The 16677-nt window shown below is 37.4% G+C and overlaps 1 protein-coding gene across 1 annotated transcript; it reads right to left on the reverse strand.

Annotated features, from left to right (window-relative positions):
* Nucleotides 1–5513: 5513 nt before the first annotated feature.
* On the reverse strand, nt 5514–14635 carry SFRP4 (secreted frizzled related protein 4). The gene is made up of 6 exons (XM_011376682.2): nt 13816–14635; nt 12436–12516; nt 12277–12342; nt 10168–10366; nt 7742–7805; nt 5514–5760 (listed from the first exon to the last, which is right to left on the reverse strand). Exons 1-6 carry the CDS (start codon nt 14258–14260, stop codon nt 5575–5577), a joined length of 1041 nt encoding a protein of 346 aa, XP_011374984.1. The 5' UTR covers nt 14261–14635; the 3' UTR covers nt 5514–5574.
* Between the last annotated feature and the right edge of the window lie 2042 nt (nt 14636–16677).

The raw sequence follows: 16677 nt of genomic DNA on the forward strand, positions 1-16677 counted from the left end.
GCTTTCTTTGGATTATACAGAGAAATAAGTATAATGAAATTTTCAACTTTTTCACTTTCTTCACATTCCCTACTCTTTCTTAAAAAAATACTCTTATCTGCTACTTTACATGCTTGATTGTATTTGGGTATCCATAATATAATTGTGTTAAATGGTGCACTGTTATTGAATGCTTTAAATCTTCAAGAGCATTAAAACAACATTCTCTAAAAATTAATAACATACATCACCAGAAGATGGCATGCTTCACTCATTTGTCTATGTGTGTACATATCTGTACAAAGATTTGATACTGAGAAAGGCTATTTCTTTCAGATTGTAGGGTTAGTCCTGAGGTAACTAGTCAGAAATATAATAATGTCCAAAGAGATACAGTCAATTAAACTTTAATTTATGTTGATGTTGGTCTTGAAGGGATTGAATTTAGTGGGTGAGACACCACAGCATGAGGCAGGCACATAAGAATTGGGGTTGGTAGTACCTGGGAGCATCTTCTTGCCCCTGGGAAGAAAGGTTAGAAAAGACTAGAAGTTGTCAGGGCTCCTGCTAAATGGGCCGATCTTGAATCTCAGCTGGACTTTAGGCAAAAAACACATGTTCTGGGCCATTATGGCTGAAGCAACTGAGGACTGCAGTATTGGTGGGAACACATTAGAGCTCTGGGCTGAGTTTTGTAAGCATGATGAGAATCACATGATGGTGAGGGGATGGGTCCAAATTCACGGACTTACTCAGAAGGTAGACAATGGTATGCCTGTGAAGGAAGCACCTCTATCTCAACAGCCAAACAGAGCTGGAGATGTGTGTTTATGAATTCCACATTGCAAAAGGGTTCCCATTCTTTAATACTGGCTCGGTCATGCACCTTGAACCTGAAGCTAGAGTTTCTTTGCCCTACTTAAATCCTCTAGCATTCTTCCAAGACAGGAGACCTGAAGCATTCTTGAGTAGAGAATTATTAGATGACTAAAGAGATTAATGAGTTTGAAAAATCCATCAATGTGATTCAACAACATTTTAGATATTTCTCAGTACCATCATGGAATGTTATTCATAATACCAGTTTTTGCTTTTTGTCAGTTCTTTACGCTTGTCATATTATTCACGTTGGTACACTCTTGTGAGATTTGGGTTCAGCCCTAATGAGTCTTCTTGGTTAGCTAAATTTAATTGTCAATAAAGTACACTCTTTTTTCCTCTCAAAGTACATGCTAATGTGATCCAAACTTGCCATTATAAAGTGGTTCTCACTGAGATACATATTTTAGGATTATTGAGTTATAAAACTGTTCTCATAAGAATATTGCAGCTAAATATATTAGACTTATGCTTATGCTGTTTAAACATGTAAAGGCAAAGTTACATATCATAGAATTTCTTATTGCCATTAAATACCTCAAAAAATGTTTCCTAACATTATAATATAAAGAGATGTCTCTTAGGTAGAAGAATAAATACATCAAATTTGCAGCTGCGATAAACACATTTTCTCTTCAATAAATTTTAAATAAAACATAAAAAACAAAAAGATTTAAAGAAAAGTTTTTGAGGTTTAGGGATTCAAATAGTATATTGATGACAATTACAGAAGTTAACAGAGACATTTTGTTGCTTGGCAGTACCACTTTATACAATATGCTGAAAATGTAGTGGAAACATCTCAATATTTTTACAGTTGTCATACTGTGATGGCCTTGAGAATGCGAGTCATAGACTCTAAATACAAGGACCATAATTAACCGGGTATCCAGACACTACAGTCTGAAATCAATTGCTATCTTTGCAGCAAGACCAGGCTGTCCACGGGCAGCTCCCAGTCAATAACTGAGTGCAGTGAAACACAAAGGCAGAGTTGTCCCTGGCAGATGAGGGACTTCTTGATGCTTGGCTCAAGGCTCCCCAGTAGCCTTGCCAAGCCTTCCTTAGACATTGAGGCAGTCTGAAATGCTTCCACCCAATCTTCCCTCTTCCCTATTTAGCTCCTTATTCTTTCTCACAGGTGTTTCCTCTAATAGAATCCTTTCATATTTAACCTAATTTCCTTTTGATGTCTGCTTCTCTGAGGACTAACAAACATAATCAATGAAATAGTTTTTATGTTTGGGTGTCTACATGGCTTAAATCCATTTCTCTCATTTTTATAGTATCTTCTAATTTTAAAGTAACATATGTTCATTAGAAGAAATAAAAATTATGTATGCCCCATTTTTTTCTGATTTTGAAAATTCAATAATAGTGGGAAAATATATGTGTCACACGTGAGATACCAGACAAGCTCTGACAGACTTTCTTCAGCAAGCTAGGTGATGACTTCTAAGGTCCCATTTAACTTTTTTATTCCATGCTTATAATCATTTTTTTGCTTTTTGAATTGGTGATAACAGCAGGTAGAGATTTGTGGTAAAATGTTCCCTTCTTTTTTATTCAGGGTCTGGTTTCACCAAGCAGAAGCACCCCTGAGCTAGCTGAAATAAAGGAGTTTTATTCTAAGTTTGCAGTGGGCAATCTTATGAGCATCCAAGGGCAGAAACCAAAAGTGTGGTCAGACTGCATTGGTTTAGAAATGGAAAGTAAGAAACTGAGGTTATTTATCTAAGTCTTTATGTCTCTTAAAAGAAGCCTGGAAAGAGAAAAACATCTATTGGCACTTCTGCTAAACTCTAATTCTTTGGTTTCTCTAGCTGATAAGGAATATTATTAACTTTGATTCATTAAAAAAAATTGAGAAGGTTGCATAGGTTTTCTCCACAAGTCAAGGAATCTATCATCGATCTATGTATCTACATAGCTACCCACCTACCTACCTTCCTACCTACCATGCCCAGCTCGAGATACTTAGTCATTCATTTCCCAGCTGCCTGGAGGTTGAAAGTGTTGAGAATGTTGTCAGCTGATGGCTCACAGAGGAAGAGGCACTTCGCCCAAGATGACATTCAATTCCCAGCTAAAATTTATAAAACTATGGGCAGGAGGAAACAAAGGGTTGGAAAGTCAGCACTTTTATACATCTGTAATCCAAGCATTTTAGAGGATAACTGACAATATGATCAAGAACTTTCCTTGCTTGGCATGCTCCACAGCCTAGCAATGCTACTTAAATGAAAATCCCAAAGAACTAATTAAGGATGTGCACAAACACTAGCCATCAAGATATTTATTCAGTTATTCAGTATGTTCAGTTAAGAAACAACCTAAATCCCTAATAACCTAAGAATTTGTTGAATAATGCATACCGTGGAGTACAACACAGCCGTTATAAATGAAGCAGCACTGGCTTTATCGACATGAGAACTAATCTCAGTAAAGGGCTGAGTGAAGAAAGCAGGTTATGAAACAGCATATATAATAGATTCCTAGTTTTATTTTTTTCAAATCATTATATAAATGCATAGGAAACAATTGGAAAATTATATACCAAAATACTAACAGTGATTACCTCTGCGTGGTGGCAAGTGTGATTAGGTAGGATTTTAATTCCATTATTTCATCTTTTCTATTTTATGCATTTATTAAATGCATTATAGAAAATACGTTTACCATATTATTAAAAGATCAAGAAAATTATTTAAAAATAAATGCCTCCAGTTGACCTCAGTCAGAAAATGTATTGATAAACATATTGCAAATTAAGGGGTTTTTTTGATTAAAGTAACTCAGCTCTCAAATAATTCCCATTTCAGAGACAGAAACTCAGCTTTCCTCTCCATGTATTTATGTTTACCTCCTCTCCCATGTATTTAGATGGAGAAATATTTAAGTGAGAAGAATAAATTTTTGGCTCTCACACAAGGGCCACTTCCATTTTGTTATATTATGTTCAGTGTGGGCTGATGTTCATTTTCAACTTTTTCACAATAAGTAATGAAATGGTGGCCTGGTTAATCTTTTACTGATTAATCAAACTGATAAATGTGCCTGATAAAGTTTTTGTGTCTATGATTTCAGTTAAGTCTTCAAAGAAAGCAGTGTTTAAATTTGTAAAGTCATCTCCGAATTCTTATTGTTTTGCACTTAAAAAATAGGTTTTACTAAGCATTTTTTCTCCTTTTCCATGGAGAGTTCCATTCCTAACTTCGCTCCTCCAAAGAATTCCTACTATGCTAAGGAGGTACACTAGGCTACCAGTGCCTTTTAATGGCCTTTCATAGGTTTCTTTAGTCTGGCTTCCTTAAGAATCAAAGAGGTTTGGCTTTTATACAGCAGAAACACACACTGAGGATTTTATTGACACCCATGTGTGGGTTGATCTAATGGATTCCTTTAACTGCTGCCCTGGGGTAGCAATGCAAGCAAAGTTACACTTTTAGGAGGAGATGGGTGCCTGTGTCAACAATCTCATTAGTCCTATTATTCTTCCACTCTCCCCACATCACTTCTGTGTCTCGTTGGCTATAGAGATGAAATTAAATTATTTGTTTATTTACCTTGTACGAATGCAACATGTATCTTACTCCCTCTCTGAGAAGCAGGAACAATGGTACGGCTAAAGGAGATTTAACTTTTAAGCTTTCAGATTGTTCCTCTGCATTCCTGAATAGTGGATGGACAAGTGACCATAGTTGCCTTTTTCAGGTGTAGAGTTGGTATATGGCAGCAGTGAAATAGCAGGCTGAGAAACAGGTGCTTTGGATCTTGACCCTCCTACCTCAGGCCCACAGCCCCCTTGTAAAGCATCAGCAACCAGCAGAGAGGTTTGGCCTCAGGATAACTAGGAAGTCCTGGAAAGAGAGACAAGCATCACAGCTACAGGTGTAAATACTTGGTGTTAATTAATTGGTACTTAAGTCATAACAAGAGAAAGAAACTCTGTTTCAGCTGCTACTTAAAGGGTACTGATGAGAAGCATTGTGAATGTAAAATCAGAGCATCTCCACCATGGCATGGTAGCCAGAAAACAAGGATCCAGACATTGTCTGCCTGCCTTTCCTTTTTATTTATTATTATTATTGTTTAATTTTTTAGAGTTTCTAGCTAAAAACAGAGCAGAAAGACTTCTTTTAAAAAACTTATTACAATTTTCTATAATCTACTTCGCTAGATTGTTCAAAAGTCTCCTTACACCACAAAAATTTTTATGCAAACAGTAAACACATCTTTTAAACATTCATTCTTTTGCTTTCCTCCTTAAAATCTTTATATTTTCAATAACATTTTAAAAATCTCAGATTCTAATAACGGAAGTCAAACAGAAATAAAACATACTGTAAAAAAATTAGGTGTTTTGTTTGTAATATGGCATTCCTATTACAATGTGCATATTAGATCAAATTGTAAGAACAAAAACATATTTCCCCACACAAAGCTCTCATAAAGTATGCGCACAGGCTACTCTGAACACGATAAACTTTTTAAACCGGTTTTCATATACCTTCTATACCAAAGGGCATACCTACCACGATGGCTTTTAGTGGCTTAGAAAGAAAAACATGAAGCATATCACTAAGAAAAATGCAAGATTTGTCTATGAAGAATACTGTCGTTCTTAAGACAAGTGGTGTGTGACCTCCCACAGGCTGTCTGGGCAATGCCCGGCCTCATCCTGAGAGGAAGTCTCCGTTTTGGAAAGCAGTTAGCTCACACTCTTTTCGGGTTTGTTTTCTTTTGGACACTCCTAGCTTTAATATTCTTCTTGGGGCTGGCTGGTTTGGGAGCAGGTGGCTTTCCCTTTGGTTTCAGAGGATTACTACGACTGGTGCGCCCAGCTGTTCGCTTCTTATCCTGGATTGTCCTCTGCTGTTCCTGTAGCCTCTCTTCCCACTGCTGGGAGGCAATTTGTAAACATGACTGTCAAGTACATCTCACTCCTTTATGCTATTAAACTAATAACAGAATTAATGAATTTTTTTCACTATAACATACAAATCATGACAATGATTATAATAACTAACCTGTGTTGAACACTTATCATGTACTCAACTTTGGAATTAGATACTTTGGAAAGTGCTGAATATATGATAAAGTCTTGACATGTACTCATTTCATTGAAACTCACAACAGCCCTTCTATGTGGACACCATAGTTATGACCATGAAACAAACACACTGAGGTTATTTGCAGAGTGTCACACAGCTGGTAAATGTCAGAGCTAGAATTCAAATCAACCAGTCTGACTCCAGAGCCCAAAGCCCTAACCCATGAATTTTTTTCCCATTGGCCCTGTAATGTAACATTCCTACATAGCAAAGCCTTCTAAAAAGGGTTGACATTGCTAAAAGTAGAAATTTATCCTGACTCACCAAAAATCAGAGGCCTCTTACTACATTTATAAATTCACTTAATTCTCTTACATCCAATGAAAACAGAAGCCTAGCCTGCATGAATCCACTCAAGTGTTAGCTACCCAGGACTGCTGGGAAATGCGTCATTCTGGACAGTTAAGTTTCCTTGATAGAAAAAGATCTACTATTTATAATATAAATAAATATTATTTATTTAAACAGTTGCATATAAGGAAAAAGTAAGTCCACTTGAATAGACATGCTTTTTATTATAACACACAAGTCGCTCCTTTGTTAGAGTATATTTCAATCAGCAAAGAGTTTGAGCATGACCATTGGCCAGGCATTGTTCTAGGTATGAGAAATACAATGAAATAAAATGAAATACAATGAAATAACTCCTAGGGTGTTCTAAAACAATAAACACATCACTATACGTTGCTATTATATAGTGATATTTTCAAATTCTTACTGAAGTATATTATAATATTTCCTGCAATACTGAATGGTCCAAACAGCTGTGATTCTTGAAAGCTTTCTTTCCCTTCAGGTCCTTATTGTAAACTTCTACATTAATGCTTCTAATCTACTGTAGTCTTGGAAACCTGGTAACTAATTCTGCCAGAATTTTTTGTCTAGTAAGACTAAGAGTGTTCCCGAGCAGCTTGTGAGTTTTTAGCTCAGATGTAACAGTAGTGTTTGGTTCCTTTATTCAGAAATGCACTGAGTAGAAGAGGCTGTGTTGAAACTACAATTTCCATAAGTCATTATTAATATATACTCTCCCCTAACCAAGAATTTTTATTTATACAAATGAAGAAATTATAGCAGTAGCAGTACCTTTGTGGAACTGAAAACATAGATTTTCTTGACTATATCTCAACATATTTTCAAGAGAGGGAATGCTTTAAAAATTTCAAGCCAACGACCATATTTCTTTAGTTCTGGTATGACTTCACATCTCTGGGCAAAAGATTATTCTAACACCTCTCATTGCATTACCAATATTCCTATGATGTTACCACTAAAATCATGGATAATACAAAATAATTACTTTTTTATATAATTTATTTTGACAAAACTCTTAAAATTATTTTAAATACAGGGAAAGACTCTGCTTTGTACAGTGATAGGATGAGGTTTAGAACGAGTTATACACACCCCTACATGTATATGTCTGTTTTAATCCCTCTGGGTGTTAATTCTGCTCCAGTACCTGACTGTTTACTAAAACAATTAAATGTAATACAATAAAGAAACCAAAAAACTAATTTAATCTGGAAATAATCAGTAGATCAGCATTGAATGCAATCAAATTGCCTTTAAAGTTGGAGAGGTTTACAATAAAAATTCCAAGTGAGAATAGCTATCTTTGTAACTACCTATTCAAAAGACAAATAGTGCAGCTATTGATGGCTCCCATGATAGCTTGGAGATGAAAGAATGGGAAAAATACCCAAATTCTACAGAATTTCTTTATGTGAACTTATATCCATATTCCTACTATTGCTAATTATACTTACTATAGATCTTTTACTAAGTTGATCTCTCCATTTTTCAACTAAACAATTTTCAAGAAGCATCATCCTGAAAAAAGTAATATACTTTAATAAACAACTTCTGATTATGAAAGTAAAAAGTTTAAAAATATAAAAAATTTTTAAAAATTCTTCAATAACCCTTAACCCCACAATCTACCATTTATTTTTTGTTGATATATCCTTTCATTCCTCTTTGCACTTATATATATTTTAGATCACACTGTATATTTAGATCGTATTGCACATTTTATTTTATTATTGTATTATATGTTTTTTTCTGATACAATTAGATTTAAAAACATAACTTTAATAACCAAATTCGATTACAACTATGGCTATCTATAATATATATTCATATTATAGATATCCATAATAACTACCCTTGAACCTCCTTCTTTTGCTTAGCTATCATTACCAGTGTTGCATTGAATAGTCCTTGTATATAGTGTGTACTGGCTTATTATTTCATTAGGATAGATTTCTGAAATAACTGGGTCAAAGAGAAATTTTTTAAAAGGTTTTCAATGCATAGTGCTAAATTGTTTTCAAAATGATTGAATTTGCATTCAATTCACTAAAATTAAGACTAAGTAAAAATTGAATCTTGTTTTTATTTGGATTGAGGAATTAAGGAGACAATTTTTTTAAATGTTTTACCTACTCATATTTCTTCTTTAGGATCTTGTCTGTATAGATTTATGTACACATATTTCTATGTTGCAGTCTTAATATTTTAAATATTAACTCTTCAGAGAGTAAGGTTACTGTTTCTTTGTCATACCTGTTATGAGTATTTTTCTCAACTTTTGAATTCTATTTTTATTTGTAATTTTTATGTACATGCTAGTATGTGGTCAAATATGTGTACTGATGTTTTCCTTTATAATTTCTTACATACTTTTATGTTTACAAAGTATTCTGCCATTCTGATATCACACATTTATTTACCTAATTTTATCCTCTTTCATTAAGTTTTTGAAATATTTATCTCTTACCCATTTGCAATTTATTTTGTAATACAGTATAAAATAAAAATATGTTCTATTTTTTCAAATAAAAATATTTGCAACTTTCATTAATTATTTTCATTTCCCATTGACTCAGCATATTTCTTACATAAGTTCTTTTATGCATTAGAATCTGTTTCAAGACTTGCACCACATGGTTTTAATAAGTGTAACATTATACCTATTTTGCGTGTCTCATAAGGCAGATTTCCTCTCATCCCTCTTACTTTCAAAATCTTCTTTACATACCCTTACTAGTTTATTCTTCCAAATGGATTTATGAAAACATAAATCCTGATCATCCATAAAATTTTTAATTCTGGGATTTTGATCGAATTACATAAAATTTACAAGCTAACTTGGGAAAGATGACATGAAAGCTATTGTTTAACTCATTTATAATCCATTCATCTGTCTAAATAGAATTTGTTGACTAGCAACCTGCTACATCCTCAGAACAGTACCTAGTACTGTAGCAGATACAAGCACCATGCAAAAGATGAGCCCAGAAATATTCGTTTAACATTCATTCATTCAGCTTCTTTAGAGAGACAAAATATAAATAGAACAGCTCTAAAACCAAGAACATAAGGTGGTATATGCGTATGAGGAGGATACTCAAGTACTGATAGAAAACAGAACAAGAAAGTTTTCAAGTGAGGTCAATTTCAATAGATTTTTTTTTGAGAAATAATTTTGAGCTGTATCTAGAAGAAACAAACAGATAAGTATTAATGGCAGAGAATCAAAGAGAAATGTTATGTAAGTAATTTTGCTGGAGAAGTGTATTGCAGCAAATTATGGGGCTCATCCTGGAACCTGTGCTGAAGTGTTTGATTTTTATATTATAAGGAAAGTACCAATATTTAAAAAAATGCTAAGGAAATAAATGTGGGGAGACACACACTCATAGCTAGAGATAGGCAATATATATGTGTGAGCATACATGCACATGTGTGTGTAATACTCTAACAAACAAATATATAAATTAAGTGCGTATAAGGAAAATATGTGGACCTGTAGTCTCAAATGGCCATCTTTACTTGATATGTAAGTTATTAAAGAGATAGCTTTAATAATTCAGTATTTGCCACACTAACATAGATTTGAATAATTTGGAAAGAACTGATTTTACTCAAGTAATTTATCTGCCTATAAGTTTTTGAAATTGCTTAATTCTGAAATTGATTTTTAAAGATTTTATTCAAATACTCATATTTCTGTTTTTCCTTAATTTTATGAAGAATTAATTGATATTTAGGATATATGATGTCCCAACAAAGGCATCCATTAAAACTACTTTTAAGAAAAGCTGGTGCCATTTTTTAAAAAATCATGACTGCTAAATGGAATTCATGTTTTTGAAACTGTGTGCAGTTTCTTCTGCCCCTCCATGCCTACCGTGAGCGCCACTCGTAACACATGATGAGAACGTCTTGATGGGGCAATATGTGAGGACACTGGCAGGAGGAATTCGTAATGAGTGGGACTTGAGTTCGAGGGATGGGTGATGAGGACTTGAAGATCTCTTTCACATCCACCACTGTCGTTACTTCATTACAACCACTCCTCTGCACAGCTTTTATTTTGGCATGAATGACTGCAATTTAAAAATTGATATAAGTGTTGTTGAAGCCTTTGGAGAAAAATAGGGATTGTGTATTCATGCCAATCCCTGAGTATCTCTCAAGGAATCACTCCTGTAATTATGGTCATGTCCAAGCTGTCCAAATGCAGGCAGAAAGCCCACACAATTGTATACTAAATGTAAGGCCGTCCATATTGTCAACATTGTCTTAAAAGTTCTGAATCACACTGCAAGAAGTAAAAGTACATTAACAAGCAGGCTTAGTCTGGGTTCTGCCTTTGGGTCAGTGACTGCTCCTCATTGGGCTATAGATAGAGTTAGAGAATTCCACAGATCTTTCTCAGCCCTAAAATTCTGTAATTCTAAAATTAGCTTTCCCCCTTCCCCCTCCAAAAAATATCAGGAAATTTAGTTACACAGAATGTCACTAAAAATTTCTTAGAAACAAATATTTGTTTATTCTCTGCCTTGTGATGATTTGAAGTGAGAATCATACATTCTCGATTCAGAAGCCACCTTAAAGTTCGTATGATTCAATCACCATGTGAGGCTTAAACTACCTCTGTTCTAGAGGAAGTTATGAAAGCAATAACATTTTAGATCGAAAGGAATCTCTGAAAATCACTATTCTCGATCTTCTAATTTCTCGAACTGTAAAAGTGTGGTCTAGAATGAGTAGAGGTAGAACTGTTATTACAGATGGCTGTTAATGTCACTGTATCTGATCATACCTTAAATTCTGGCCCTTTTGGTCTCTTGCTATTACTGCCTGCCATGGTGTTGTAATCAGCCTAGTATGGATCTCTCTTGGATTCTATCCTAGGAAGCTGGTTTATGAAGGAGCCAAAGGATTTAAATAGAAATGGTTTCATCATCAAAGTACTTATGAGGCCATGATACCCCAAAGAACAGCGTGAGCATAAAATTCAGATAAGTAACTAAGGCTTAATAGTGTCAGGTGATGGACTAAGCAGATTAGATTAAGACAATATATCTCCATAGAATGGTTTTAAACAACAAAAAACTACTAGAAAAGAAAGTGTATTTTTTTTTGGTTGAATTACCCACATTGGCTACGTATGATTCTCAAATCTAAAAAAAAAGGTTATTTTTTAGATTTTTATATTGCCATGATCTTCTTACTTTCATGTGTGTATATAATATAAAAGTTTTTATTATATAAAATTTCAATTTGAAATGTGGAAAACTAAGTTAGCAAACAAAATGAACATTTTCCCCAGTTTTTATTTCAGAAGAAATAATTTAAGAAATGCAAAGAAACATAAAATAGCCCAAATAGATATCTTAAAAGAACATTTAATTAAATTTACTTTCAAGTGATGGTAGCATAATTAAATTTACTTAAAACATTCAAAAATTTTTGTTTTTGAAGAAAGTTTGTTCTTTCCAAATAGGAGCAAAGAGGGCATTTAAGTTACATTAATACTTGTAGCCATAGAGTCTTGTGATTAACATATTCCCACAATTTCTTTAAGATGTTAAATATTCATAGCTATTGATGAGTAAAAAGATACATGGTCAGGTCTTAATTCCTGGACCTCTGGGCCTCAGATAATTAAATCCGTGGATCACTCACTCATCCTTTCCACAGCAATGAAATCTTAGTAAGAGAACAGGTGAGGTGTGCTGTCCTGGCTAAGCAGCACCTCTCATCAAGACAAGGAGGATCATGATATCAAACTTGCAATCTGAGCCACATCACAGTTCTCACATAGGTAATTTACTTTGTGTTTATTTGATATACCCAGAAAACCAAGAAGTTTTATATTTGTTATTGTGCCATCTGAAACCCACATAGTTAACTAGAAAGATCACCAACCCACTTGTTTACTTTATGACCCACAGCCTTGGCTTTGTGATGTGCCAAGTCTGAAAATGAATGGTCTCATCAGATGACTTACCATAACTGTAGTTTTTGCTCAGATACGTTGCCAGAGTTGGCTTCACCTTTTTGCACTTGCACCGGTCTAAAGAACATAAGAGAAAGACAGAAAGCTGGAAAAGGGTTCACAAATCACTCTGAGGAGAAGGAAACAGAGCCTTGAGGACAAGGAACTCACCGGGGCTTAGGCGTTTACAGTCAATGTCAAGAGGCCTTTCCTGTACCATCATGTCTGGCGTGATGTCTAACCACTTAGCATCTGAAACACATGCAGGGCCACAGAGGTATGGTCAATGATTTGGTTTGTTCACCTAGCTGGAATAAGGAACCATCTGGAGACTTAAACTAACACAGCATCACACAAAAATAATACTAAATAGTAAAAATGGCACATGATTTTTGACTTTCTTTCATATAGAAATCCTTAGGCTTAGGAAAGAAAGACTTTTAGGTAAGGATGCCTATCCAGCACAAATTGATGTTAACCCACCTGATACATACAGCCAACCTGGACAAATTATGTGATTCCTTCTCAAATCCATTGTAAAATGTTATTTTTCCAAGCTGACAGTTTACACTAATCAAAATAATCAGAATATTTTTAAATCTCCACCTCACACTTTGCAGTGCAAAACAGTCCACAGCCACATAATTCAAAGCAAGCATAACCCTATATCATTTATATAATTTAAGCAAGAAATAGGTTTTTCAAAAATTCTGAGTTAGGAGCTTCAATCTTTCTCTTCACTTTATTTCTCTTTCTTCGCGTTTTGGGCAATGCTCTGAGGTATAACTTAAGAAACTATACTAAAGCAATACCATTATCTTTTTAAATGTGCAGCAATATGGGTCAGGGATAAAAGAATGCAAAAATATTCTTAGGTTTCATTTCAACAAGTGGATTTAAACCCGTTCTTTCATCCTAGGAAAACAGCAAAATGACAAAAGAGAAAAGAAGAAAGTGGAAGAGGAGATCCAGTTAACTAAGATTCCACAGATGTTGGCCCCTGGTCAAAGACCAAGAACCACATCACAATTTTGCAGGGGGACTAAATTTTACAAGCTGCGCTCTTGGTAAGGAGTGACAACTGAAACTGCTTTTTACAGAAAGATTTTTCAAGAGCTAACACTAAATTAAGAATCTCGGTGCGATTGTTTTGAGTATTAAATGATATATGTAAAGTCTTTTACGCTGGCTCACACCCACTATAAGCCCTAAACACCTGTTTACTACTGCTGCGATTACTATTCTGTCATTGTAAATGTAAACGTCTCCAGTGGCTCCCTTTGTAAGAAATCCCCGCCCCCCGCCCCCGCCACCTTGGGACTTAGTGTTCTTCAATTCCTGAAATTCCTGTAGAGAAACCAGACTTTTCCAGAAGTCAAGTCACCAGCCCTTCCCAATTCCTCTAACACTCGCAATTGGGATTGGGGGGTGGGGGGTGGGGGAGGTGACTGATCACCCGCTGGCAGCTGTAGGTGTGGCTGCCGGGTTCTCACGTGGCAGAGACAGCGAAGGATGCCTCTTTAACCCTCTCAGTCCTTCCCCTGGCCTCACCCTCTGGGAGGTCAGTGACGATGGCCTCAGGAGAGATGCACACGCCGCGGTCATAGACAGGCAGGTCGTCGCAGGCCAGGCTCTCAGGCCAGCTGTGGTTGTACATCTTCATGAGGGGCTCGCAGTCGTCACGCGCGCGCTGGCATACGGACTTGCACGGCTTGATGGGGTCGTGCAGGAACTCCAAGGTGCAGATGGGCGCGTACATGGCACAGAGGAAGAAGCGCAGCACGGCGCTGCAGTTCACATCCACCAGCTCCTCGTACTGCTCTATTGCCAGGATGGCGTTCTCTTGTGTGCTGTGGTGCAGGTGGTTGGGCATCCGCGTGATGTTCCAGGGCATATGCTTGCACATGGGAATGCGCACCGCCTCACACGGCGCGCCGCGTACGCCCAGCGCCAGACGCAGCCACAGGCACAACGCGGCCAGGATGGAGAGTAGCATGGCGCTACCCTGCGCTGCGACCCCGACAAGCAAAAAGGGCCCTTCTCTATCCGCCCTCCTAGTCTTTCGCTCTCCCCTCTCCGAGGAGGAAGTCCTTTAAGGGACAGAGCTCCCCAAACTTTTGTCGGCAGCGATGCGGAGCCGCTGGGGCTGGCCGGGGATATCAGGAATCTGGCGCACAGAGCATGAGCTGCTCCAGCTCTCAGTCTCCGGGGCGCGAACCCGCCCTTACAGCTCCAGTCCCGGACCAGGCAGCTCCAAACGCAGCCAGCCACGGCCATTGCAGGAGCCTATTTATCCCGACACCTCCCCTGACGTGAGCTCGGAACGTTCCCTTGGCAGCTGCTGGCGCGGCGCGGGCTCCCCCTCGGCCGCTCCACCCCCAGCCTTCTCTTTGCTGAAGCGGTGACATCATCTCCTCCGGGCCGCAGCCCAGGGCTGGAACCCTGCATTCCCCTAAAGTCCCTCCTTTTTAGTCTGGCCAGTGCTTTCTCTTTGGACCAAGAAAAAGAGCCTCTGGCAGTCGTTTTGGACACCGGATCCAAGAGGGCGCAAGAGAGGATTTCAAGAGAGGAAAAGACACTCGAGTCAAAGCTGAACTTTGCGCCTTTTGCCTTACAGGTTTCGCAAGAATAGAGTTCGAGGGAAATCGGAATGTCTGCTGCCGTTAAGTCAGAAACATACTTGCTTTCTCCAGTAGGGGACATGAGAAGCGCTGAGCAGTGACATGTGGGACGGAGAGAGTGCAGTAGTCGTTGGAAGAGGATGGACACGTTATGTAAACAAACAACCCTCACACCTCCCCAACGTTGTATGAAATTTGTTTTTTGTTATCGTTGTGACTAGTAGACATTAGTTTGGGCTCAATTTTTTCCAGAATGGCATTTGGTCTGTACCTGCTCCAAAACAGAACTGCCTGAAGGTTCAGTAGCATATTCTAGTTTGAGAAATGTCCTCCATCTACCAAATCTCCCCTGTTCTTCTTCTGTCTCCCTATTCCTCTCTCTGACATGAATGAAACCCATAAGAAAACAAAGAAAACTTGGGACACACCAAAGTCTGAAAGACTTTTTCCCTCTCCATAACAAGTGATTTCCAACCCAGCAGCCTAAAATTTTGACTTTTGATGTGCTTGGAAACTGTTATTTCAATCGAGTAAGAAGCTGTGTGGCATGGAAAGCAAGTATGTATGTTTTCCTTTCTTTCTCTTATTTTTTATTAGGAAGAGGTAGTAAAAACAACTGCTGGCTCAGCGATCCACAGAAAAGGGCGGCTTTATTGTTGTAAGGGTACCTCAATCTTCAGGCAGTAAGACTGCTGGTGTATGATATTTTCTTAAGGCATTAGAACATGCAAACGTGCTCTCTGAATGTTAATCTTTAAAAACACAGTTTTAGTCTTTAAAAACTTAAGGAAGACAGGTTTTATTCTCTCTGTAAAGGTTAGATCCACCAAGTTAGTTTACTTTCGACCTTAGTTAGGACTGAGGATTAAAATAGCCCAAGGAACGAAAAACACGACTGACATTTATGGATCATTTACAATGGGCTAGACATGGTGCCAAGCACTTTAAATATATTTTATTATGTGGGGGGAGGCATGAATTAAGCATGGTAAATTAAAAGGATTAATGAGACAAATACTCGTCAGGATTTACCACAGGAGTCTGGTTCTATTTAGAGGAAGCCCAGGGTGCCCAGATACAGCCAGGCCAATTCAGAGAGGCATTCCGGCTTTCTGTAGGACAGATGTCAAATTTCAAAAGTGTCAAACCAGGCTAGCTAGATAACAAGCAAAGAGGATAGCCCAAAGAGATCTTAAGGCACTTCCAGCAGGAAAATCTTATGAGAGTAAACACTTGGCTTCATGAAAAAGATTTTCAGCCTGAGCTCCTACGAGGTAAGAAAATACAGTTTTGAGAAAGAGCTGAACTGCGTGCCCTTTTCTTGTGAATTGGTCGAGGAGAGAAAACTTGGAGAAAGCTCATGTGTCTGCAGCCAATTCGAACCTGCTGCATTTGTTTATGCAACTACCAAGTCATATTTCAGGTGCTTCCCTGATGTTCTCGATGGCATCTTTTAAGAAAGGGTGAAAAGAGCCTTTCTCTGTAAAGCTCTTTGCTTACCCCATTAGGTCCTTTGATAGTCTGTCCCTAATGTTTCCGGGACAGTGCAATAGCAAAGGATTCATCAGAATATTCTGTTAACCCACTTACCTCTATATGTTCTACTTTGGCACTCAATCCATTACCCCATACTTGACATTGACTTACCAAAAGCTCCTGTAACTGAGGAAGTTGCCCTGGTCAGTGGCTTCTCTCTGGTGATTTATTTTCAATCTCAAGTGCCTGCTTCTCTACCCATCCTTTAAATCAGAGGTCCCCAGCCTTTTTGGCACCAGGGACCCGGTGCTCCTAA

The sequence above is a fragment of the Pteropus vampyrus genome, unplaced genomic scaffold (assembly GCF_000151845.1).
Source record: "Pteropus vampyrus isolate Shadow unplaced genomic scaffold, Pvam_2.0 Scaffold302, whole genome shotgun sequence".
In the NCBI taxonomy this organism is placed as follows: Eukaryota; Metazoa; Chordata; class Mammalia; order Chiroptera; family Pteropodidae; genus Pteropus; species Pteropus vampyrus.

What these genes read in the sequence shown, in the direction of transcription:
- SFRP4 (XM_011376682.2), bottom strand. Translation starts at nt 14,260, where the DNA reads ATGCTACTCTCCATCCTGGCCGCGTTGTGCCTGTGGCTGCGTCTGGCG. An exon ending in GAGCAAAAACTACAGTTATG is followed by an intron (nt 10,367 to 12,276) that starts GTAAGTCATCTG and finishes TTTAAATTGCAG; the next exon opens with TCATTCATGCCAAAATAAAA. An exon ending in AACTTAGTAAAAGATCTATA is followed by an intron (nt 5,761 to 7,741) that starts GTAAGTATAATT and finishes ATTGCCTCCCAG; the next exon opens with CAGTGGGAAGAGAGGCTACA.